This window comes from Ctenopharyngodon idella, chromosome 20, assembly GCF_019924925.1.
Source record: "Ctenopharyngodon idella isolate HZGC_01 chromosome 20, HZGC01, whole genome shotgun sequence".
Lineage (NCBI taxonomy): Eukaryota > Metazoa > Chordata > Actinopteri > Cypriniformes > Xenocyprididae > Ctenopharyngodon > Ctenopharyngodon idella.
In genome coordinates this window covers 29872528-29896675 of record NC_067239.1, presented here as the reverse complement: position 1 = coordinate 29896675, position 24148 = coordinate 29872528, and the positions used below count along the sequence as shown (strand labels likewise).

At 38.6% G+C, this 24148-nt stretch overlaps 2 protein-coding genes across 2 annotated transcripts in view; both read left to right on the top strand.

Moving 5' to 3' along the window:
• The window catches only part of cfap61 (cilia and flagella associated protein 61), a 31520-nt gene extending 10415 nt beyond the window's left edge, over positions 1 to 21105 (top strand). Inside the window, 10 exon segments of the mRNA XM_051875340.1 lie at positions 5830 to 5957; positions 9595 to 9687; positions 11612 to 11780; positions 12438 to 12606; positions 15021 to 15313; positions 15614 to 15941; positions 16850 to 16932; positions 17062 to 17267; positions 18689 to 18785; positions 19219 to 21105. Of these exon segments, the coding sequence (XP_051731300.1) occupies positions 5830 to 5957; positions 9595 to 9687; positions 11612 to 11780; positions 12438 to 12606; positions 15021 to 15313; positions 15614 to 15941; positions 16850 to 16932; positions 17062 to 17267; positions 18689 to 18785; positions 19219 to 19416 (1764 nt within the window). The 3' untranslated portion in view covers positions 19417 to 21105.
• A 244-nt stretch (positions 21106 to 21349) lies between these two features.
• insm1a (insulinoma-associated 1a) lies at positions 21350 to 23837 on the top strand. The gene has a single exon (XM_051875341.1). It carries the CDS (start codon positions 21493 to 21495, stop codon positions 22660 to 22662), a length of 1170 nt encoding a protein of 389 aa, XP_051731301.1. The 5' UTR covers positions 21350 to 21492; the 3' UTR covers positions 22663 to 23837.
• Positions 23838 to 24148: the final 311 nt, after the last annotated feature.

The following is a 24148-nucleotide window of genomic DNA, read 5'->3' as shown; positions in this document are numbered from 1 at the left end:
CTGGTTTCTAACAGGTAAAGCAGCAGCGTTCTTATCCAGCCATCATCAGAGCAACCAACATCTGCTGTAGACATGCTTATGTGTGTGTGTGTGTGTGTGTGTGTGTGTGTGTGTGTGTGTGTGTGTGTGTGTGTTTACTCCTGAGTGAGATTCCACACACCCACTAGCCAGAGGGGGGATTTCACTTCACACAATGTTTCTTCATCAATACAATCTAAACAAGCTAAATTAATCATGAGGTGTTATGAAAGAGCACATTCAGCCCACATGATTTCACAGTTTTCTTCAGTAAAACACCTTAGGAGAGCATGAATAGGGCATTTTAGGTGCTGTCTATCTCACTGGCATTGGCAGTTTACAAACACAAGGCTTGTAAGTAGGCAGCATTTAAAGGCATCATAGGTACGTTCACAACATGTTTGTGTAACGCTTCATCCGACGGCACTCAAATCACTGGGCAGACACGAGGAGCTGCATTTCATTCGTTGTTTATTCCTGTAACACAAGGAGAAAAACATTTCCTCTGGTGACACAATGGGCATTCATACATATACTGCCGGAGGGAGGGGAGTGGTTTCACAGGTAAAACGACCCACTTATTACTTCACCAAGAGAGGTCACATAACAATTATTAACCAAACAAAAGGTATTTCAAATGCTAAAGTTGCGTCTTATTCATCCTTTACAAAGCCAATCGCTGCATGCGCTGCTATGAAGTCAATCCAAGATGGTGGACGACAATGACATTAATTTATTATAAATGCAATTTATTGTTCTGGCTGCTGAAAAATCTGATTTTAAAATATATTCAAATAGAAAACTTTTTTCTATAATTGTAATAATATTTTACTATATTACTCTTTGACTATATTTTTGATCAAATTTATACAGACTTTTTGAGCATAAAAGAGTTCTTTCAAAAACATTGTAAAATACGGCAACGATTTATATTTAATTATGATAGTGTGTTATGTGTTTTTATGTTTATTATACTCTGGGTTAAAAACAACCCAAGTTTGGTTGAAAATGGACTAACCCAGCGGTTGGGTTAAATGTTTGATTTATTAAGTGTTTATTGTTTAATTATTATTCATTAAACTTATTAATAAATGCTAATTTCCAACATATTTTAGGTTCATTTTATGCAAGCAATACAGTAATTTTTAAACAATAGCTGAGATAAATAAATCTGCACAGCAGGTTGGGAAAACATTTAGGGCCGCTGGGTTTGTCCATTTTCAACCCAACTTGGGTTGTTTTTAGCCCAGAATTTTTTAGAGTGTAGAGTATCGCATTATTAGCTAATTTTTGTGTCCTTTTGCTTTACAAACAATTCAGTCACTACTTAAAGTCCAATGTAAATTCTGGGTTCTGAAGCAAAAGGCAATAGACAACAAGGCCACCTAGGTTTTGGAACAGAGCTGCTGTGTCATATGCTGCTTTGTGTGTGTGTGTGTGTGTGTGTGTGTGTGTGTGTGTGTGTGTGTGTGTGTGTGTGTGTGGTGCATTAGCAAGAAACACAAGCTGTCACCCTTCAGACCACATTAGAAAGCTCCATTTGGTAACGCAGCAACGCTGGTGTCCAGGCAGCACTGCAGATAAGAGCGCAATGACTGCGTTAATCCTCTGTCCGGTTCAGATGAATTAATCAGAGTTAAAGCACCTGTTCGGTCTTCGTCAATAGAGTGTTGTGTTACGAAGGGCATTATGTCTGTTAGAAGTCCTGCATGTCCACCAGTGTTTGAGACAGGCGCACCTGTGCTGGCTTTACCTGAGCAGAGAGGACAGGGTCAGCTCCTGTTTGACATCCTGTTACTGTCATATCATTATCAGGAGCAGATGAACACCATCTAAGAACATTTTTTCACAGTTTTCTAGTTTTGAAGAAATGAACAGAATCACAAAAATACTGACCATTTTCAAACAGGTTTCCTAAAGACTTTCACAGTCTTCCATTGTGTGTGAAAGCCCCAGTAGATCATCAGTTTCTGAAACACTCAGACCAGCCCATCTGGCACAAGCAAAAGTCACTTAAATCATCTTTTTTCCCCTATTCTGATGCTCAATTTGAACTTCAGCAGATCGCCTTGATCATGTCTATATGCATTGAGTTGCTGCCATGTGATTGGATATTTGAATTAACAGTTGTACCTAATAAAGTGGCCGGAAACTGCTAATCTACTGGGATTTTCACACACAACCGTCTCTAGGGTTTACAGAAAATGGTCAGAAAAAGAGAAAAGTTCTATGGGCGAAAATGCCTTGTTGAATTCCAAAATTGGACAATAGAAGATTGGAAAAACATTGCCTGGTCTGATGATTCGAGATTTCTGCTGTAACCTTCAGAGGGTAGGGTTAGAATTTGGCATAATCAACATGAAAGCATGGATCCATCCTGCCTTGTATCAAGGGTTCAGGCTGCTGGTGGCGTAATGGGTATTTTCTTGGCACACTTTGGGCCTCTTAGTACCAATTGAGCATCGTTTAAACGCCACAGCCTACCTGAGTATTGTTGCTGATCATGTCCATCCCTTTATGCCCACAGTGTTCTGATGGCTACTTCCAGCAGGATAACACACCATGTCACAAAGCTCAAATCATCTCAAACTGGTTTCTTGAACATGACAGTGAGTTCACTAAACTCAAATGGCCTCAACATTCACCAGATCTCAATCCAATAGAGCAGCTTTGGGGTGTGGTGGAAAGGGAGATTCGTAACTTTGTGATGCTATCATGACAATATGGACCAAAATCTCAGAGGAATGTTTACAGCACCTTGTTGAATGTATGCCACAAAGAATTATAGGCCTGCTGAAGTGCCTTGGAACATGCAGCATTATTCAATGTGTTGACGTAATTTCCACTGAAACAGGAAGACAGGGCGGGACATATGATACAGCTCCTCCCCTTTTTTAAAATAGCCAATAGCGTTTTGTTCATATCACAGCTCGGCCAATTGCCAGAGCCATTGAGCTCAGTAAAGCCTCAGTTTCTTTCTAATCTCTAATCGTTTCTCCTCCTAATCTCCTCCATGTTGCTTTACCATATAGCATTCTGTGCAGAATTCAAATGGGTCCGAAACATTTTCTGGTCTGCGCTGGCTCGCGCATATCATCCGCTCTGTGCTATCGTGTCTCTGGACCGGAGCAGACTGTGCGCGCGCTGTGTCGGTTCTCGTGACCCTAATGTGAAACCAGACTTCATTTGCCTCAATAGAAAGCATATTTACACAGTCTTAATCGTTCCCTATCCCCTATATATTGCACTATGTGCTATTCACCATTTAGAAAATAGTAAGTGTGTGAACAAGTGACCGATTTTAGCCACAGCTTCAGCATCTGTTTATAATGTAGGGGGCGGGACACTTTAGATTCTAGAGTTGATTGGTCAGAAAATCTGATGAGAAGCTGAAGTGCAGGGTGATGTCATCAAAACCATGACCTTGATCCAGCAGTGATGTTTTGAATGTTTATCTTCTAAATGCGAATTTTGTCATTTTTTTGGAGCACACTAGCTAAAAGCTAAAAAAACAAAAGGGGAAAAAGGGGATCCAACCCAGTACTAGCAAGGTGTACCTAATAAAGTGGCCAATGAGAGAGAGAGAGTGTGTGTGTGTGTGTGTGTGTGTGTGTGTGTGTGTGTGTATATATATATATATATATATTGATGTCTGTGTGATTTTTGTGGACACGATTCCTGCGTTTTCTGATTTCTGCCATCAAGTGGCCCCACATGTCCAGAATTTAAACCTCCTTCAGTCCCTGCCATTGATTACAGCAATTAATGAATGACTTTGAAGAGCCAATCACTGGCCAACCAATGGCCATGTAATCAGCTACGTTTCCTTAAATTACAATGACAATTTGGGCCTCTCCCTTCCCAGAGTCCACCGCGTCTCTATTCTTCCAAGTTAAATCAGATAAGGTGTACCACAGAACAAATCCCTCAAATTATTCATGCTCAAGGGCCAATTAGAGAACTAGAGAGAGAATGATTAGGAGAACACGGCAGCTGTTCGCTTTGAATTGATTCAGAGACGGCCAAACATGTCCCTCTCTGTAAATCTGCTCTAAGAATTGACCATTTCAATGCTTCATATTAGGCGCAGAGCCTATTGAAGTGGTCTGCACTGTTTTTTATAGAGTGGGTTTCTATTCTTTCAATGGAACGCAGCACATTTCAATATTTTAGATGAGTTATAGTGTTCGCTAATGCAAATGCTTTTTCCTGTTCGCTGTGCTGGTATCTTTTTAGCTCAATAAGTGCTCAGTGAAACATACTGTCGCTCTCGCGCTGATTAAACTATTGTCATGCAGGGGAACCCTTCCAAATGGAATAGTCCGTCTGTAGGACATCAGCAGTGCTTTTAGGAAAACTGCAATTACTGTTAGCTGCTAAGTGAGCTTAGCTGTTAGTTGTTAACTCACTGGTTAAAGGACAAACATTCACCTGAAACACAACACAGGACCATTTCGCAGCATTGACAAGCAAAGGCTTATGAGATTATCCAGGGTTCGACAATAAGGCCCGGTTGAGCTGGTAGTTCAAATGACCACAAATATGATAAACAGCTGTTTTAGCAACATATCTTTATGCGTGTTAGTAAAGCACATGAGTATTTTTCATTATATTTTTGAATTTGATGCTTGTAAATTGCTAAGCGACAGTATTGCTGGTAAAATGATGGTATACGGTACAAAACATTACTGATTTGTTTATCATAGATGCAAACTCCTCACCTTTCAGTGGCAACTCACCTTTTTGAGATCAAAATAGGTCACCTATGGGATTTGCATATCTACTGAGAAAGTGTTTTTATGGGGGAGGGGGGGGGGGGGGGGGGGGGTACTTGTGAACTTACAAAGGTAAATAAAGAACTGGTTGTTTCAATAAGCATTATACAGTGTTTCCTTTACTCTTTACTTTAAAAACTATGTCTATAAAGGGTAATATTTTATGAATTTGAGGTCTGAGAACAGTTTTGCAGTTTAGCTCAGTATTCATGAAATTCATGAAAAATTAGTTTTGGACATATAAGGTAATAAAAAATAAATGTAAAAATCCCTTAAAGTAACTACAAATGAGCATGTAAAGCAGATATCTTTAAAAAAAAACAATTCCCTGCCCCACGCAATGTTCTCTCCTTTTTTCCCCCTTACCTGTTTGCATCCCTGGTTTATAATTTTGTAAAAAAAAAAAAAAAAAAAGTGATACGTTCAAGACTTTTATCACAGTTTCAATAAATCCTCATCTTATCTTGGAGACATATTTAAATCAGACAGTGATGTTCAATATCACACAAACTTTAAGCTTTCATTTGTAGGATATAAAAACATAAGCGTGATCACATTTTCTGTTTTCAAATACATTTCGTATAAGTGCACTACTGTTCAAAAGTTTGAGGTCAGTAATATTTTTTGATGCTTTAAGAAGTCTCTTCTGCTCACAAGGCATTTATTTAATCAAAAATACAGTAAAAGCAGTAATATTGTAAAATATTACTATTTCAAGTGATTGTTTTCTATTTGAATATATTTTAAAATGTAATTTATTCCTGTGATCAAAGCTGAATTTTCAGCATCATTACTCCAGTCTTCAGTGTCACATGATCCTTCAGAAATCATTCTAATATGACGATTTGCTGCACAAGAATCATTTCTGATTATTATCAATGTTGAAAACTGTTGTGCTGTTTAATATTTTTGTGGAAATTTTGATACATTTTTTCAGATTCTTTGATGAATAGAAGGTTCAAAAGAAATTAACCATCGGTGAGCATTTCTATGGGTTAGATGCCACTAAAGATCTTTTCTCATATATTCCTTCCAGGCTCATTTTGCCCTGTACTACACAAACAGAAAACTCATCATGGAGCCGAAGGTCACCATCAATGCCAGAATCGTGGTAGTGGGAGCATCCGACACAGGTTTAGCTTTTCTTGAAGCACTGACATTCAGGTAAGTACTGCATATGCCATTTTTAGAAATGCTACTTTAATCAAATGGTCAACACTGATAATGAAGCCCTAAATAGCATTTATGATTTCTTTTGAAAAACAGCAAGATATTTCTATCTGAAACAGGTTTTTTTTGGGGGGGTGGGGGGACATCATCTCAAGTGTGATTATAATTAGTGAGAGTGACCCTCAGGGATTTGAGCGAAACAATGATTGCATGAAATCTGAGCTTAGGGCTTTATATAATAACACTCAGCACAACACGCGCCAATTAATACCTGTATTCTGGATCTGGACAGAGATCTCTTTGTGTTCTAAAGAAAGCCAATGCGCTGAATTTGAAAAACAGATTCTTTCAATTCAAAAACATTTTTCAAATAAAATATTTGATTATCTTTATTAAAGTATTTTTAAGCAGTGATTCCAAACCGGTGGTTGGTTCCAAGGGGAAAGATTGGAAAGATTTTGACTTAAATATCAGGTCCATATTCTGGTGAGGAAAAAAAGGTGATTCTAGATTGAGAAAGAAAAAAAAAAAAGTTATTTAAACAGATATTTAAATGTCACTTTAGAAAAACTGTAAATGGCCACATCTGGAGTCTAGAAAAAATGTTCCATTATGTCTTTCTTGAACATTTGATGTACATTACCATTCAAAAGTTTGGGGTTGTTAAGATTTGTTAAATTTAATAATTTTATTTCAATTTAAAAATACCGTTTTTTATGTGATTATATTGTAAAATGTAATTTACTCCTGTGATCAAAGCTGAATTTTCAGCATCATTACTCCAGTCTTCAGTGTCACATGATCCTTCAGAAATCATTCTAATATGATGATTTGCTGCTCAAGAAATATTTCTTATTATTATCAATGTTGAAAACAGTTGTGCTGCTTCATATTTTTGTGGAAACCGTGATACATTTTTTCAGGATTGAATAGGATAAGTACATCATTTATTTGAAATATTTTGTAACATTATAAATGTCTTTGCTTTCACTTTTGATCAATTTCATGCATTCCCTTGCTGAATATAAGTATTAATTTGGCCCACAGTATTGTACACAAAACAAAAAACAACTGTTTTTCCAAACATGTTTAGTATAGTCTCTGAAGGATTTCACTTTTCAGAATGTCATTTTATCGAGAGGATATCAGGAGATGTCAGGACTTTGGATGCGGCCTCTCGCAGAGCGTTTGACCAAACAAAGCTGTGATTTAAGGCCGTTCTTGTTTCCTGAAAGCTGATAACTGCCTGGCAACCAGGGGTCGCTCTGCGGTTGTGTGTGTGTGTGTGTGTGTGTGTGTGTGTGTGTGTGTGTGTGTTAACTCCTGCTGCTTTGGCAGGCACTGCGGGCACGCAGCTGTCTAGAGCTGGCAATGTGCGGAGGTCACGCGCTGGCCCTTTAATTAGCCCTGCCACTGTTCTCTAGGCCGCAATTGGTGTTTGCTGTCGCTAATGACTTGACTAATGAGGCAGTTAGTGTCCACTAAACTTATGGCCGTTCAGCCCCTGTAGAGGCCGCCTGACTAATGGAGAATGTGGAGGCCATGGCCGACAGCGCTTATCTGTCAAGCCAAAACCGTTAGCCCCCCTCATGCTCGCTCTCTTGTCCTTTATCACCCCTGAGGATGGGGTGAAACGCAGGACCATAGAGGACCGATAAAGATGCTTGGCCTCTGCTTGGCCCCTAAACTTAGCAGTCAGACACTGGCCACAATAGAGGTCTGTCAGCTGCTGATAAGGCCAGAACGCTGTGAGCTGGTGGTCAAGAGCAGCCTGTGGAGAGAAAACACACACACACACAAGATCAACATTTCACATTGACACACATTCTGGATTTCTTTTTTCTAATATAAAAGATGGACAAATAATTCTGTTTTCCAAATAATTCTATAATTTTTTAACTTGAACAACGCCAATAAAAATAGTAAAAAAAGAGTTTCTCAATTTCTCAATTTTACACAAACAGAATTGTGTACTGCATTTGTCAAGCTAAAAATAATAATTTAAAACAATATTGTAAGAAAAATTATCAAGCAAATGTTTCTTTAAATTATGTTTATCAATAACTACAACATCTGGTCCCAAACTAGGTAATTTAGGCTAAATGTGCAACCAAATTTTTATTTTATTTGTATTAGTAATATTTTCATGCATATATTGTTTAAATGTTTAAAAAATGTATTTTAATGTTATTTTAGCAATATCATTAATTTAATTAATGTTTATTGATAAAATAAAAATCACACAAATCATTTTTTTATTTATTTTAAATTTATTAAGTTTATTTAGACATGTCCCAAATAAATATTTTAATGTATACCTGTTTTTAAACTTTATTTTAATGTTATTTTAGCAATAAACATTTATTAGGCATTCATTTAATTAATTTTTATGGCTTAAATAAAAATCACACAAATCAATTTATTTTTAATTTATTTAGTGTATTTAGGCATGTCCCAAATGTTAAAAATATGTTGTATACATATTTTTAAATGTTAATGTTATTTTAGCAATAAACCTTAATTAAACATTAATTTAATTGATTAATTAATGTTTATGGATAAAATAAAAATCACACAAATAAATTTATTCTTTACTTTAATATTTTTTTATTATTATTTAGTGTATTTATGTCCAAAATTTTTGTTAACAGGTTTCGAAACCTCATAAATGAATAGAAAATAAAATAGATAATAGAATATTTAATGAATTTTGTTAAAAATAAATAAATTGACTTAACGTTTCAAACCCTGTTTTGTACACTGCTGCTCAAAGTGCTGTTAAAAACTGGCATTTTTCTGAAACATTTGCATGTGAATGTTTGTGCAAATCAAACATGCAGGAAGGAGTTAAGTGGGGAAAAAAACAGCTAAAATAAAAGACAGATAGCTGAAGATGACAGTAGCAGCCCTGTCTGTCTGCGTCGCTTAGAGCGCTAGAACGCAGACCTGCGGCTGTGTGTCCAGCGTCCTCCGTCTGATCAAACGTGACGGTCCACAGGCCTCACGCGCTCCTCTTTCTACACACGCTAGCCTGATTTCCTCTCCCGCCACAGATAGAGATCATGTCTTTCTAGCACATACAAAACAGGTCATTTACATGACAAGAGACCTTTTTACACTCCTGAGGGGACGGGAGGAGGGCGACGGGGGGAGACCACTACACACAGGAAACAAAACAAGAGGGGAAAAAAGACAAAACAAAAGGAAAGGCTTTTACTGTGATGGTTAGAGAGAAGAAAGCGCTTTAATGCAGGCCAGCGCTGCGCTGGAAATTAAGGGATTTCAGCATCTGTCCGTTGAGTGTTTTCAGAATAACCTCACACACTCCGCGTGCTTTTGTTCAGGCGTCATCACTGTCCTCTCTTCATTCAATGGTATTCATTTCTGAACAGCAAAAAAGAACAAAAAATTGGACAAAAATAGCCTCATTATCCAAAATGGACAAGATCTGTCCTACACAGGGTCTGTTCTTCAAAAGAACACGTTTTCAGTACCTGAAATCGATTAAGAGTATGAACATCAGTGTTTCTCATTCATTCGTATCATGTCGAGATGCAGAAAGTTGATAAAGATGTTTGACTCTCACTTGTCTACAGTAACACATTTCTCTCTCCTGCTTGTATTTGACCAGTCCTCATCTTCGATTCAACAATCTCACTCTCATCTCCACTCATGGGCTTCCAGATCGCTGCTCTGATGATAACATGAGATTTCTGGCTACAAGGTGAGCGATGCATTACAAACGAGAGGCATTTAGACTCCAAGCAGCATATTTCCACTCCATGAGAGAGGGGAGAAAAATTTGTTATTTCCATTCTATCATACAGAAGTGAAGTGCTAAAACATTAAAGCTGTTCTGGTCCCTCATTGGAGTCCAAACTTGAAACATTGACTTATATTTTAATATTGCAATCCAGAAAGTCAATTTATTATAACCATTATTAATAATTTCTTAAGAGACCAGTTTAGACAGCAGAATTGCATCGCTACAAAAAAAAGTATGAAAATGATGATTGCAAATGAGATTTAGTGATACTTTTATACAGTGCAAAACATGATTTTTTAACTCATTATTTTTGTCTTGGATTCCATTAAAAATGTCTACAAAATCTTATTTGTCAATATAGACTTATCTTATTGTATCAAAATTGAGTTTATGCTTAAAACAAGAAAAAAAAAATTCAGTTTTAAGTATAAACTCACTTAATTGTATCTTGACTTAAAGGCACAATATGTAATTTCGCCGCTAGAGGTCTCTTTTTCAAAACAAAGGCATAGCTTGGTGACGCCTTGATTTTGAGGAATCATGGGAGGTGTTGTCTTCACGTCTACAGCTGGTGGAAAAGAATCCGGCGAGATTTGGACAGAAATCAATGTATTAAAGATTTATTAACATTACTGTAGTATGAAGCAGGGTGTGGCTGAAAGCCGTTGGGGCGGAACGAGGCCGCTGGAGCGATTGCTAATGAGAGACGAGCGCGACATACACGGCTCGAGAGCAGTGGAGCTTTTATTATGCCATAGTCACCGCATCCGCTTCTTCCGGTCAAGCGTATGCAGGGTAACACAGCACTGTTTATCATAGTAGATACATTTGTGTGTTGAAAGTTGTTATAATGCTACTCTTTGCGTTCGCTTAGCAGCTACTATGAGACACTTGTTGCTCACTGCAGTAAGCTAGATCAATATTAGTCATGGTAAAACATGGTACTCGCAGTAAATCAAGAAAACGAGATTTAAACAATAAGACTTACTGAGTTGAGCTATATAACAATGATTTTTTTTCTGTCAATGAATGTATCCAAACAGTTGCTCACCTGTCTAATAAAAACACATAATATATTAAAGCGTCTTTGGTGTTTCCTTGGTTTCTACAAAATAAAACCGGGAATCGAGGTTAACGCATCGATAGGCGATGCATGGACATAGTCTGTGTCCTGGTTAAAATGGCTTATTTCTCTGGATTTAAACATTCTTGGAAACATCTGGGATAGTGAAAGTACACAAGTAAACAAAATATATAAAACTGTTCTAGTGGTTTTTAAATATTTTAATCCAAAAATCTTACATATTGTGCCTTTAAGAATGTTTAGATATTTGTACTGGAAAACAAGCTTCATTTTTGGCAGAACATCTTGTGTTTTTCTTCAAAGAGGAACAAATAATACTTGGCTGGAATGAATAAATCAAGATAAAATTGGGTGAAGTATTACTTTAAAACTGCTTTGGTCTCTCAAGAGATTCTGACCAAGAGGTCTTACCTTAAATCTTACTGTTTTGAGAGCTGCGGCTTCACCGAAGGCATCACTTCCTGGTGCTCATGATGGAAAGCAGGAACTGAGCTCCAGTGAGTGTCTGTTTATCACGTCTGTTAGTGGTTCTGCATGACTGGCACATCTAATCCAATCCACCGATCCAAACAACTGATAAGACACACTGTATCAGAGCTCTGGAGAAGAGCTTACACATGAAACCTTGATTCTCAGCATCTCAATTATAGCGTAAAACAGTGAATGAGTCCGTTAACCTTGAGCATTGAGAATCTAAAAAGGTTACACTGAAAGATTCCCTGATGTCCTTCTGGCCGCACTTGAAGACTGCTCTTTTCATTGCTGTGTAAGACAGATACAGTTTCTGTTCCTCTACAGTCACTGCTTCAGCGATCAGGATCAAGCCCAGCTGTCTTTGCGCTCCTGGATCAGTGTGGTGACGGGTAAGATGAAGGCCATCAACCGCGAGGTCAAACACGTGGAGCTGATGGCGAATGGTAAAGTGAACTATGACTATCTGATCCTCTGCACCGGCCTGCAGTATCAGGTCAGAGATGCACAAACACAACATTAACACAATTCAATGAACCAAGATGTCACTATGAATTATGAAACATGTATTATGAGCCAACTTAGCTCAGTGTTTGCAAATTAATGCAATGCTAATTTGTTATCCATGCAGAGCACAATAATTAGCACATGAGAAATCAGCTTGTGTGGATGCTGCTGTATTTGGCAGAGTCTGACAATACATTTAGCAGTATTACATTGCAAAAATGTGTGTGTGTGTGTGTGTGTGTGTATATATATATATATATATATATATATATATATATAATGTATATACACATATTATGTAAACACAAACTTTATTGTTAGATGCGATTAATCGTGATTAATCAATTTGACAGCACTTTTATTTATATATATATATATATATATATATATATATATATATATATAAAAGTATCTGTAATTTGTGTTGACAAATTGATATTAAATTATTTAATATAAATAATATTAATATCAATTTGATATTTAAATTTATTTATTTTTATTTAAATAAATTATATTAAACAGTGTGGTTAGAGAATATACAGAAAAATTATATGATTTATTTATTTATTTATATGTATACATATTATACAGAGAAAGAGAGATCGAGATTTTTTATTTTCATTATTTTTTTCTAACGACACTTCAGATGCCCAGTCTCACCAGTATGGACGTCATTAACCAGACCACCAGCAATCTACATCAGGCCAGACACAGATCCACATGGCCCGTTTCATCCAACCTCTTCACCCTCAATGACCAGCATGACTGCTCAAACGTCCATCAGTGGCTCATGGACAACTTCGTGGAACTGACAGGTGCACTTACTGCAAATTTAAAAAGATTTTATTAGCCGTTCTTCAGAGCTGAGTCTAGATCAGTGTGACATGGCAGACCTCTCTCATGCATAATCTCATTTACCAAGCCACTGTTATTCTAAAGCTGCATCCAACTGTCAGAGCATAACAAGTAGCTAATTAGCGTGAGTGAAATCTAATCTCCTTCCATCCATTTACAGGGGAATATTAATATTAGTAGGGTGAGCTAAGAATTAATCTGCACGGGCAGAGATGAGCCACCGCTATCTGTCTGATTAAGCCTATTATATTTACTAATTACAGCCTCCTTTAATAATCCAGGAAGTAGTGCAATTATCAGTGAATGCTAATTATACCGTCTGCACATGAAAGATATCAATTTAGTGGCATGAGAATTTGTATTTGGGTCAACCAGAGGCTTCGCTGGGTCTGGCTCCGAATAAGTTGTCAACACAAATTACCTGATAATAGTTTTGGCAGAAATCCTGTTCGGGTTGAAAACATCCCTGTGCTCAGAGGTTGAGTGTTGTGCGGCGCTGGCTGTGGTTCAGCACCATGGACAGGGCATTGAGCGAGGCTTTCTCAAAATGTTCAGCTGTACAGCGCTGCACGGGGAAAGAAGCACATTCATTCACCACACAGATGATATGTAAATGACCACCATTACAAAATCCTATTTAACATATACTGGCATAAATAAATCTGGCATTGAAGACAGAAGCTATAGAACTGCATGTGTGAGATGTATAGAAGACAAAGCCACATTTATATTGATGCACATTCAAGAATATTTTGTATACATTAAAGGGGACCTATTATGCAAAATTCACTTTTATAAGGTGTTTGAACACAGATATGTGTCCACAGTGTGCAACAACCAGCTTATAATGGTAAAAACCCAACCTCTTTTTTTATATAATCCCCATAAATCATAAACAGTCGTCCAAACCAGTGGTTCCAGATTTCCCCCTACTCTTACGTAGGAGCCATGACTGGTGACGATCTGCCCTATTAGCTTAGCTCCGCCCCTGAGTGAGCTGTACACAGTCCGCCATGTTTATCTCCTCACAAGAGCATTTAACAGCAGCGTTCAAGTAAGAAATGTATTCTTATTAAAGCTACTAAGCAGTAGGTACTGTATTACACTGCTGTCACTTTAATACACAGATCTAGTATACACATGCAATTTCTTTCCCTGCTGTTTATGTTCACAGGCATAACTGACTGAGTTTGTGAAATTTATTGATATTTTTGACATAAACTGTCAAATACACACAAGGTTAAGTGCAAGAGAAAGGCTGCGGTCTTTAGTCTCCTTGTTAGAGCGTCCGACTCCCATGCCGGCGGACCCGCTCGTAGTTACATGCGCTCAGAAAAACATATCAGAAGTTTAAACAGTTGTGGCTTTAAAACACATGCAAATAATTAACTGCAATGTCACATGAGTATGACAGTGATAGAGATGGTAATCAAAACCAAACAGATGTTTTAGTTTTTGCTAGAGTATCCGGGGCACGAGTTGTACAGGCTCCGCCCTCTTCTGGAAAGGGGTGGGGAGCAGCAGCGCATTTGCATTTAAAGACACATGCACGAAAACAGCATGTTTTTCCTTCCACTCAAAAATGGGCATTTACAACATGATATAATAAATGATTTGTGAGGTATTTTGAGCTGAAACTTCACAGACACATTCTGGGGACTCCTGAGACTTATATTACATCTTGTAAAAAGGGGTATAATAGGTCCCCATTTAATGTTATATTCTGATAAATGAATGAACACTATTTAATGAGCACTGATGGTAACAGCAACATGATCAAAGTAATCATGCTTTATTTTAAACACAGCCAAACTAATGCTCATGTATAAAATGATTTTACACACCAATCATCTGTCATTATACAGGGTCATGCATGTGCACCTTATATATTCACTCTGTGTGTGTTATGTGAGCTCAGACTGATTAGTTTTCATACTTGAGGACTCTAATATTAACATCAAAGACCCTCCTTCACAAAAGATCTCAATTAAATCAATCCAGCACTGATGGCGTAAGAGGGTTTCTGACACTGTTTAGATGCATCAGTGAAAGGACATCACTTCCTTCATCTTCTCTTCCTTCTTTCTTTCCCATCTTCTAACCTAATAGGACCTTCTCCGGGTTGCTAAGTGACCCTTCTCGGTTTCATTGTCACTGATATTATCTCTCCAAATGGCCGTAATAAATTGCTTCCCCTCCCCCTTGTGGAGGGTAAATGGCCTTAAGTTTATTTTACTGTTAAGTAAACCATCTTTCTATTGGAGGGAATGCAACTTGATGAATTATTGTTGGTGTGGATGTGGAGGAAGTCTAGTGTCTTATGTTGTGAATTATTCACCACCACAAAATGAAATTATGTGTGGTCTGTCCGCAGGCGATGCTGTGGTATATGGAAACACCATAGACGTGTACACCTGTGTGGAGACGCTTATGCGTCTTGGTGTCTGCGGCTGCCGGATTCATGTAGTACATCCTCCCAAAGATGACCCATCTTCCTGTTTCCATGATGGCTCTGTGGATCACGCAGTGAAACAGGCTCTGGAAAAGGAGGAAGTCCAAATCCATCATGACTGCCTTTTGAAGCAACTCAATGATGGACAACACACAGATCCGGTGACATCGGTGTCCTTCACCACTGACGGTCCGACCCTACGACTGGAGTGTGCGGTTAGGAACAGAAATCATTCTTAAACATCAGTTTACATATTTAAAGAAGTCATATTATACATTTTTATTATTTATTTTTTCTGTGAGGTGCTTATAATGTTAATAAAGGTTAGTTCACCCAAAAATTGACATTTTGAGTTTTGAAAGTAACAGAATGATTTCATAGACCTACAAAGGACATTTGAAATCTAAATGATGTGAGCCATTAACATGCGCTTATCAACTCTTCGTTTAATGGTTGTGTGATGTTCAGCCCATCATGATTTGGAAAACACTTTAAATGCTGCATGTTTGTCACAGGTGTTCTTCAGCTTCTCTTGTAAAACCGTCGACTGCGACGCCTTCAAGGCCATCAATGATGCCTGTTTAGTGTTCGATGGCCGTTTGGTGGTAGATACCACCTTCCATACCAACGACCCCTCCATATACGCCGCTGGCCCTTTGACCAAATACTCCCGCCGTTACCATGCTGACCAGTGGAGCGATTCCTGCTTTAATTCTAAGGAGGTGGGGCAGAGTTTGGCATCTGTTCTCTTGCCCTTATGTGACCCGACCCTGGAGCGTCCCGCCGGCCCACCGTCTGACCAGGAGCACCTCATTCCACTCTACAGTCAGGCCAAGATCCAAGGTCACTATTCTCCTTCCGAATTTCTGAATCACAAGGCCAGTACATCAGTGCAGGTGGTTAAAATGTTTAGCATGTGTTGCGTCACCCAGTTTTCCCCCCTCATCTAATTCTGACCGACACCAAACTATTGACAGTTCATTTGCATAATCTAATCACAGGCTAAGTGATTATAGCAGAATGGACCATCTGTTACACAGAAACACAGTGTCTGATATGAGATAAACAGGTTTATAATCAAATTTCTGGTGTTCGGGGGGAAATGCTATTAATTTTGTGTTTGTAAAAACAAGGAGTTATGAGAAATATATATGGAAGCTTGTTTCCGCCACTGGAAAAAAAAAAATATAACAGGTAATTGCGACTTTTTATCTCCCAATTCTGACTTTTTTTCTCAGAATTGCATGATATAAACTCAGAATTGCGAGTTATAAAGTCTGAATTGCAAGATATAAACGCGCAATTACGAGTTATGAAGTCAGAATTGTGTGATATAAAGTCGCAATTCGGAGAAAAAAAAAGTCTTGTCTTTTTTCCCCCTCAGAATTGGACTTCATAACTTGCAATTGCGAGTTTATATCTCACAATTCTGACTTTATTTCTCACAATTGCGAGTTTATATCTTGCATTTCTGAGTTTATTTCTCGCAATTGCAAATTTATATCTCACAATTCTGACTTTATTTCTCACAATTCTGACTTTATTTCTCGCAATCGTGAGTTTATCTCACAATTCTGACTTTATTTCTTGCAATTGTGAGTTTATATCCTGCAATTCTGACATTATAACTTAAGAAAAATAGTCAGAATTGTGAGATAAAAAGTTGCAATTATCTTTTAAATTGTTTTATTCAGTGGCGGAAATAAGCTTCCATAGGAATAACTTAATAATAATAATACTCACATTCACAGGGGGAAGATTACCAGGCGGCTACAATTACCTCCATGTCGCAAAACCGACATCCAAAGGCCATGAACCTCCATCAGCTCAGAAAGTATGTTTAAATTCTGCAGGTCAAAATCAAATATTAGTCTGCATCTTATCACAGAACAATCATAGTAGATTACTTTAAGTGTTGCATTAGGAGCCAAAAAGGTCCATCTTTATTATTTGTGTCCTGCAGGGTCGTGACATGGTGACGGGCCGCACTGAAACGGGGAACTACTTTCATCTGCATCTCAGCCAGCATGATGTGGTGGAGAGCATCACGTGCCTCTCGAAGAATGCACTTCCCGTCTCCAACCTCCTGCGTCTCTACAGGAAACACCAGCTGCTGCTGAATCATCTCTGCTCACGCTACCATGAGGGTTTGGTCCATGACATGTACAGGTCCAAACTTCTCACATAAATCTTGTTACAAAAATTCATTTTTCTGTCACAGTCAGACAATGCATTTACACTCTAAACAGACTAAATCACGGCTAATTACAAGTTACAGCTTTCAAAGACTAATTCTTCATTTCAAATCTAAAAAAATTCTACAATGAAAGTTCTACACTACAATCTAATGGACGTTCTAAAAATGTCTATTTAATATAATACCTTGATACCTTATTCATGGTTTGATTGTTCAAATACCAAACCTAACAACTAATTATCTTGAATTAATGCACAGGATTATTTATGACACTTAAAACCTTCATCATATCTGTCCTCATGTGGTCACACTTTATATGAAGATCCATTTCGACAGTGTGACCTCTGCTCCAGAATTTTACCACCACTGACCCTTCACCACCAGAGCCATTGTCCTGCATTACTAATCTGTTTATATGCAGGTGTGCAATCCGCTTTATCACACCACCAGGAGACAATAGTTAAGCCACCCAGCAGTGCTGATCACACTTATTAAAATGGGATTCTTCACTGGTCTTTTGTCATGACTCTGAATGTGGCCGGCACTCAATGTCATTACAGAGAACGGCTGATCATCAAGACCTGTGAACATAATTGATCAACCGTGCTGCTGTACGGAGGATATTAGATGAACATGCCGTGTGTCCAGAGTTAAAGTGAAATGAAAGCTCTGTCATTATTTACTCACCCTCATGTCATTGCACACCTGTTTGCAGTTTTCCATGGAATGCAAAGTGTCCATATGCTCTAAAAAAGACAAAACACCATAAAAGCATAATTAAAAATTGCATGTCTAGCAAGTCACAGACATAATGATAGAATTTTGAGTGAACAACACTATCATTAACAAGTTTGGGGTTGGTAAGATTATTTTAATGTTTTTGAAAAGTCTCTTCTGCTCACCAAGGCTGCATTTATTTGATAAAAAATACAGTAAAAACAGTAATATTGTGGAAAAATTATTACAATTTAAAATAACTGTTTTCTATTTGAATATATAAGAAAATGTAATTTATTCCTGTGATCAAAGCTGAATTTTCAGCATCATTACTCCAGTCTTCAGTGTCACATGATCCTTCAGAAATCATTCTAATATGCTGATTTGCTGCTCAAGAAACATTTCTGATTATTATCAATGTTGAAAACAGTTGTGCTGCTTCATATTTTTATGGAAACTGTTACATTTTTTTATTATTCTTTGATGCATTTATTCAAAATATTTTTTTTGTAACATTATAAATGTCTTTACTGTCACTTTAGATAAATTTAATTCATCCTTGTTGAATAGAAGTATTATTTCTTTCAAATCAAAAAACCATACTGACCTCAAACTTTTAAACAGAAGTGTATCTCTTTAAATCCAAATGTAACTTTTTGATTTCTTCTTTCCGCAGTTATTTTAGAGAGAATTGGTGCTTGGCTCTTTATCACGACCGCTTTGCTGACTTTGAACAGGAGGTGCGCCAAATCATGGACTCGGCCAAACTAGAGGTCGGTTTCCTGTACAACTACATCTATGTTTGAAGCATTTACCCTCTGAAAAGTCTTTTCAAAACATGTCAGATAAACAATTACGTAACTTTACGTCATGCACCGATCATTTTAATCCAATGTATTTTTACATTTAGCTCTGGTGGGCAGAAATGCAACCAGATCAGATGTTAAAAATATAATAAAATATAAAAATCAGATGCAACAAATGTGTTTGTCCAAGTCTGGCAAGTAAACTATCTTGCTAAAAGTTGAGTCTTGAATATGGAAATAAACATGGGGGGAAAACTAGACAGGTTCCTCTAAAGGTGCTTCAAACGTCAGTATAAGATTAAATAAAATGTTTGTTTACTATGAAGAACATCTCACTTGGGAACACAAGATTTGCATATTTCAAAAACCAAAATGTTTTTATTGTGTCTTGTCTCTACAGGGTGAGAGTGGTTCGGTGTCAATTCAAGAGGCTCTTCAGAAGATAGTGGACGATAAAGCAGAGTCCGATCAGCCGACGAGTCTCAGCGAGGTGTTTCAGAAAAGCGAGGCTTATTCTGCTCTGAGAAAGAGTGTTCTGGATTATCTGAAGTACAACAGATACCATCTGACTATGTACGCCCGGCCGGGACTGCTGTAATCAATATCCATTTACATTTAGGAGCATTTATTCACTACTTCATCTTTTGTTTCTTTATTTCTTTACATTTGCTGCACCATATGTCACATTGTGGGGGGTGGGGGCCAAAGAACTTGAGCAAATAAATACAGCTTCTTGTTTTGTCAAATGCAAATGTTTGGTGTGTACTGAGTGACAATTCATTAACAATATCTGAGTTTGCTCTTTCGAATAGTCTGTGTATGTGTTATCCAGTATTGGGTTGTATATTATGCTGAGATCTGAAGGCAGTGCGGCGGGGCAGATAAGAGCAGCAGAACGAGGGTGAAGACGGAGCGCAGCAGCAGCTGTATGATAATGAATGTGGGGCAGAAAATCACAGACGCATGATCCAACAGTCACACGTCGTACAGCTCATGTATGGGTAGATCAGATGTTAAACATAACAACAAATGAAAATAAAACAACAGAAGGAAATGAAATAAAATTAAACTATTTCAGATGCAACAAATGTGTTTTTCTAAAAGCTGGGTCTTGATTGTGAAAAAATGCAGTAAAAAAAAAAAAACTACACAGGTTTCTCTAAAATGCAAATCAAGTGAAATAGTAAAAATGCTGGGTTGAAAATGGACAAACCCAGCGAATGGTTTGTTTTATTTAACTCAACTATTGTTTAAAATTTACTGTATTGCTCGCTTAAAATGAACCCAAAAATGGTGGAAATTAACATTTATTAATATGTTTAATAAATTAACAAGTTTAATAAATAATAATTAAACAATAAACATTTATTAAATTGCTCATTAATAAATGTTCCCCTTTTGATTATTATTGTTGCCTCTAGTGATTATGTGTCTGATATTTCATTTCCAACCTATTTTGGGTTCATTTTAAGCCAGTCATATAGTCATTTTTAATCAATAGTTGAGTTAAATAAAACTGCCCAGCACGTTGGCCAAACATTTAACCCAACCGCTGGGTTAAAATAACCCAATAACGGGGTTGTTTTTAACCCAGCATTTTTTAGAGTGAGAGATAAAATAATATAAAATAAAAGGTTTGCACATCAGATGTCAGATGCAACAAACGTGTTAGTCCAAGTTAGGCAAGTAAACCATCTGGTCTTGTATGTGGAAATAAAATTAAAAAAAATCCAAAAGGTTCCTCTAAAACGCTCATAAAGAGTTATGAAATCACATACAGCACATCAAAAGTGTTGTTCTGGAACTACAATAACGCCATTTATGTGATGCTCCTCTCGAATCATTGCGCTGATGGAGATTACGCGAAATTCCGCTATGACGAGACCGTTGCATTGGAATGACATCATCACACACGAGCACGATGATGATGATGATGATGATGATGATGATGATGGCACGGGTGAGTTTGAGACAGGAATGAGTCCGTTTGAACAGAAGGATGATGTGCGTCTGTCCACACAGCTCGCGCAAGCGTGTCTTTTGTGATGCAAACGAGAGGAGCCTCTTTTATGAATTATGTATGCGCGCAATGAGTGATTAATACGTCCCGCATTCAACTGTCGCACATGTCCTAAGCCTGCAGGCGTCTGATTTATACATTTAATTAGTTTCGAGACAAATTACGCATGGCCCTCGCAGCCCTTTTGCAACTGATTTCAAAACATTTGTGTTAAAACTGCGCCGAGTATTAAAAATTGAACATTGCGCGAGTTCTTTGTTGCCATTTCCCCCCTTTTAATTTGAAATTCTGATGCTCTAAGAGTGAAGGAGCCCCTAAAGGATGCTGACAAAGGCAGGGCACGTGCGCATTGACGGGAAGCATCAAAGCGTGAAAAGAGGAGGAACCAGCGTGTGCCTAAAGCATCCTAATATAATAAACCTCAGGTACATCTGCCCGAGCAATCTGCAGACCCTCCCATCTCCAAATCCATAGGGATTCCAGCTCCATCTGATTGGACGAGGCAGCGAGGGGCGAGAACAATGTCATCATTCCTGCTTAAAAAGACTGCTGCTATGCCTCCGTGATGGAAAGATCACCGCACGCGTCCAAATATAGTAAAACCAGGTGTGCCTCTGATTTCAACCCGTCTGAAGTGCCTTTCAGCTGGCGAAGATGCCCAGAGGATTTTTAGTCAAAAGAAATAAGAAAGCGACACCTGTTTCCTACCGCGTCCGCTCGGAGGAGGATGAGCAGGGCGCGTTTCCAGCCGCGCAGCAGGACGCACTGTGCGCGCGCCGCCCGGTTTCGCCTGTGCAGTTCGGGAACCCCGAAACAGTCTACCGATCCATGTACAGCCCGACCCGACCCGTGAGCAGAGAGCACGAGAGGGCGTGTTTGGAGAGGCGCTTCAATCTCGGCTCGCCTATTTCAGCGGAGTCCTTCCCGGCTGCGCCCAACGGCTCCGATCACGCGCCGTTCGCGCCCGTGGATCTTAAAATCGGCACCAGCAACAGCAACCGAACCGGCACCACAGTAGCCACCAAAAGACCCGCATCAGACGCGGAGCGCAAAGGCAAACCCGCGTCCAAGAAAGCCAAAGCCATGCGGAAATTGCAGTTCGAGGACGAGATGACCACTTCTCCGGTGCTGGGCTTGAAGATCAAAGAAGGTCCGGTGGAGCAGAAGCCCAGATCTCAGTGCACAGGCGGCGACAAGCCGCTCGGCGAGTTCGTGTGCCAGCTGTGCAGAGAGGCGTACGCCGATCCCTTCTCCCTAGCCCAACACAAGTGCTCCAGGATCGTCCGGATCGAGTACAGGTGCCCCGAATGCGACAAGCTCTTCAGCTGCCCGGCGAACCTGGCCTCGCACCGGCGGTGGCACAAACCCAAACCGCAGAACCCGGAAAGCAATAAGACCCCCGCGCCCGAGAAAGACGAGACTTCCAGCGACAGGGACACTCCTAGTCCTGGACTTTCCGAATCTGGCTCGGAAGACGGCCTGTATGATTGCCAGCACTGTGGGAAGAAGTTCAAACGTCAAGCGTACCTGAAAAAGCACGTGACGGCGCATCACGAAGCGTGCGATAAAACCCAAAGCCAAGCGCCTCTGAATCTCAGCGCCTCCGAGTGCCACCTGTGCCCGGTGTGCGGAGAAAACTTCCCGAGCAGAATGAGCCAGGAGAGGCACATCCGTCTGCAGCACTCGGCGCAGGTTTACCCGTGCAAATACTGTCCCGCCATGTTTTACAGCTCACCGGGACTCACGAGACACATCAACAAATGCCACCCGTCGGAAAACAGGCAGGTCATCCTGCTTCAGATGCCGGTGCGTCCAGCCTGCTGAACAGCGCTGTGCCTTAAACCAGTGCTTCCCAATCCAATCCTAACAGTGCACATTTTGGATTTGACACAACTATTATAGGAGGACGGGTCGGGAAGCACTGCCTTAAACCACAGAATCGACCTGGATGAGACTGACTCAAATCCTGCTATTTTTCAAATCTACACTCTTAACAACAAAGGTTCCAAAAGGAGGTTTGCATTAGAACCACCATTTTTGATGTGAAGAACATTTTAAAATTCTAAAGAACCTTTCGTGGAATGTTAAAGTTCTTCATGGAAGATGCGGAACCTTTGTTTTTGAGAGTGTAAGGTAGTTTATCTGGAGGAGGTTCAACAGGTTAGACTGTTCGGATATTTTTCTAGGATCTCCGCACAAGTGCTTTTAGCTTTTAGACCTAAGAATCCTAGAACATGCCTTGAATTCACAGGCTGTACATACGTTTCCATCGTTTCTAGCTTTAATAGAGCTTGTGAATCTGTGGACTTTGACTGTAGCTTTCAAAACAACCTACTGACAAGGGTTTCTCCCTTTAGTGTAGCCGGAAATGCCTTGAATTAGATCTCGACATGCTGTAAAACTGCCTTAATCATGTAAATGTTGGAGTGATTGCAGTTGCTTATAATAATTTTTATATTGTTATTATTATTATTATTATTATTGTGTGTGTATATGTTTGTGATTATTTATGTTATCATTATTGTTATTTATTTATTTCAAATGTTTTATTTAAATTATTTGCCTAATTCATTTGTGATTGATTTTAAATTTGTCTCGACAGCCAAATGTTTCGTTTATTGATCTAAAGATCAGTTTCTTCGTCTGCTGAAAGTCTGAAATTCACCTTGCATTAGATACAATCGTTTATTAATTTATTTTTTTATGTTTTACGTGTTCAGCGCTTGTGTGTTTCTGCAGTTGCTATTTGTCCAAAAATGCTTAAAATAATAATAATAATAATAAACAGTCCAAAAAGTCAAAATGGGATCCACTTTTGATGCGACATTCCAGCAATCTGAAGACCAGAGATGTGCGTGTTGTCGTGTGGAAACCCAGACACTGTGAACACATAGAAATACATCATCATCATCGTCATCATCATCTTATACAATGAAATGTGTCCAACTGGATTCTGTACCAAGATACGTCTGCACTTAATAAAACACATCAACCTAAAACAGTCTGTTTGTCTGTGATTAATTACATCCTGAGACGTGAACGAGCTCAAACTGATTATTAACAATCATCAACAATGAAGAGCAGAGCAACTGTTTGAGATATTTTTCAAATTCCTGTAGAATTTGCGACATCATATGGAAACTAAATGGAATATTTGTCCTTTTTAAATGATATAAAAGCTAAAAGGTGATTAAAATGGTCACACCTTTTATTTCAAGTCAATATAGTAAGTCAATTTCTGTACTTTAAATGACTGTTCCACCAGTATAGGCCAGGATATAGTTATATTAAAGATGTTGTTGATGCAATT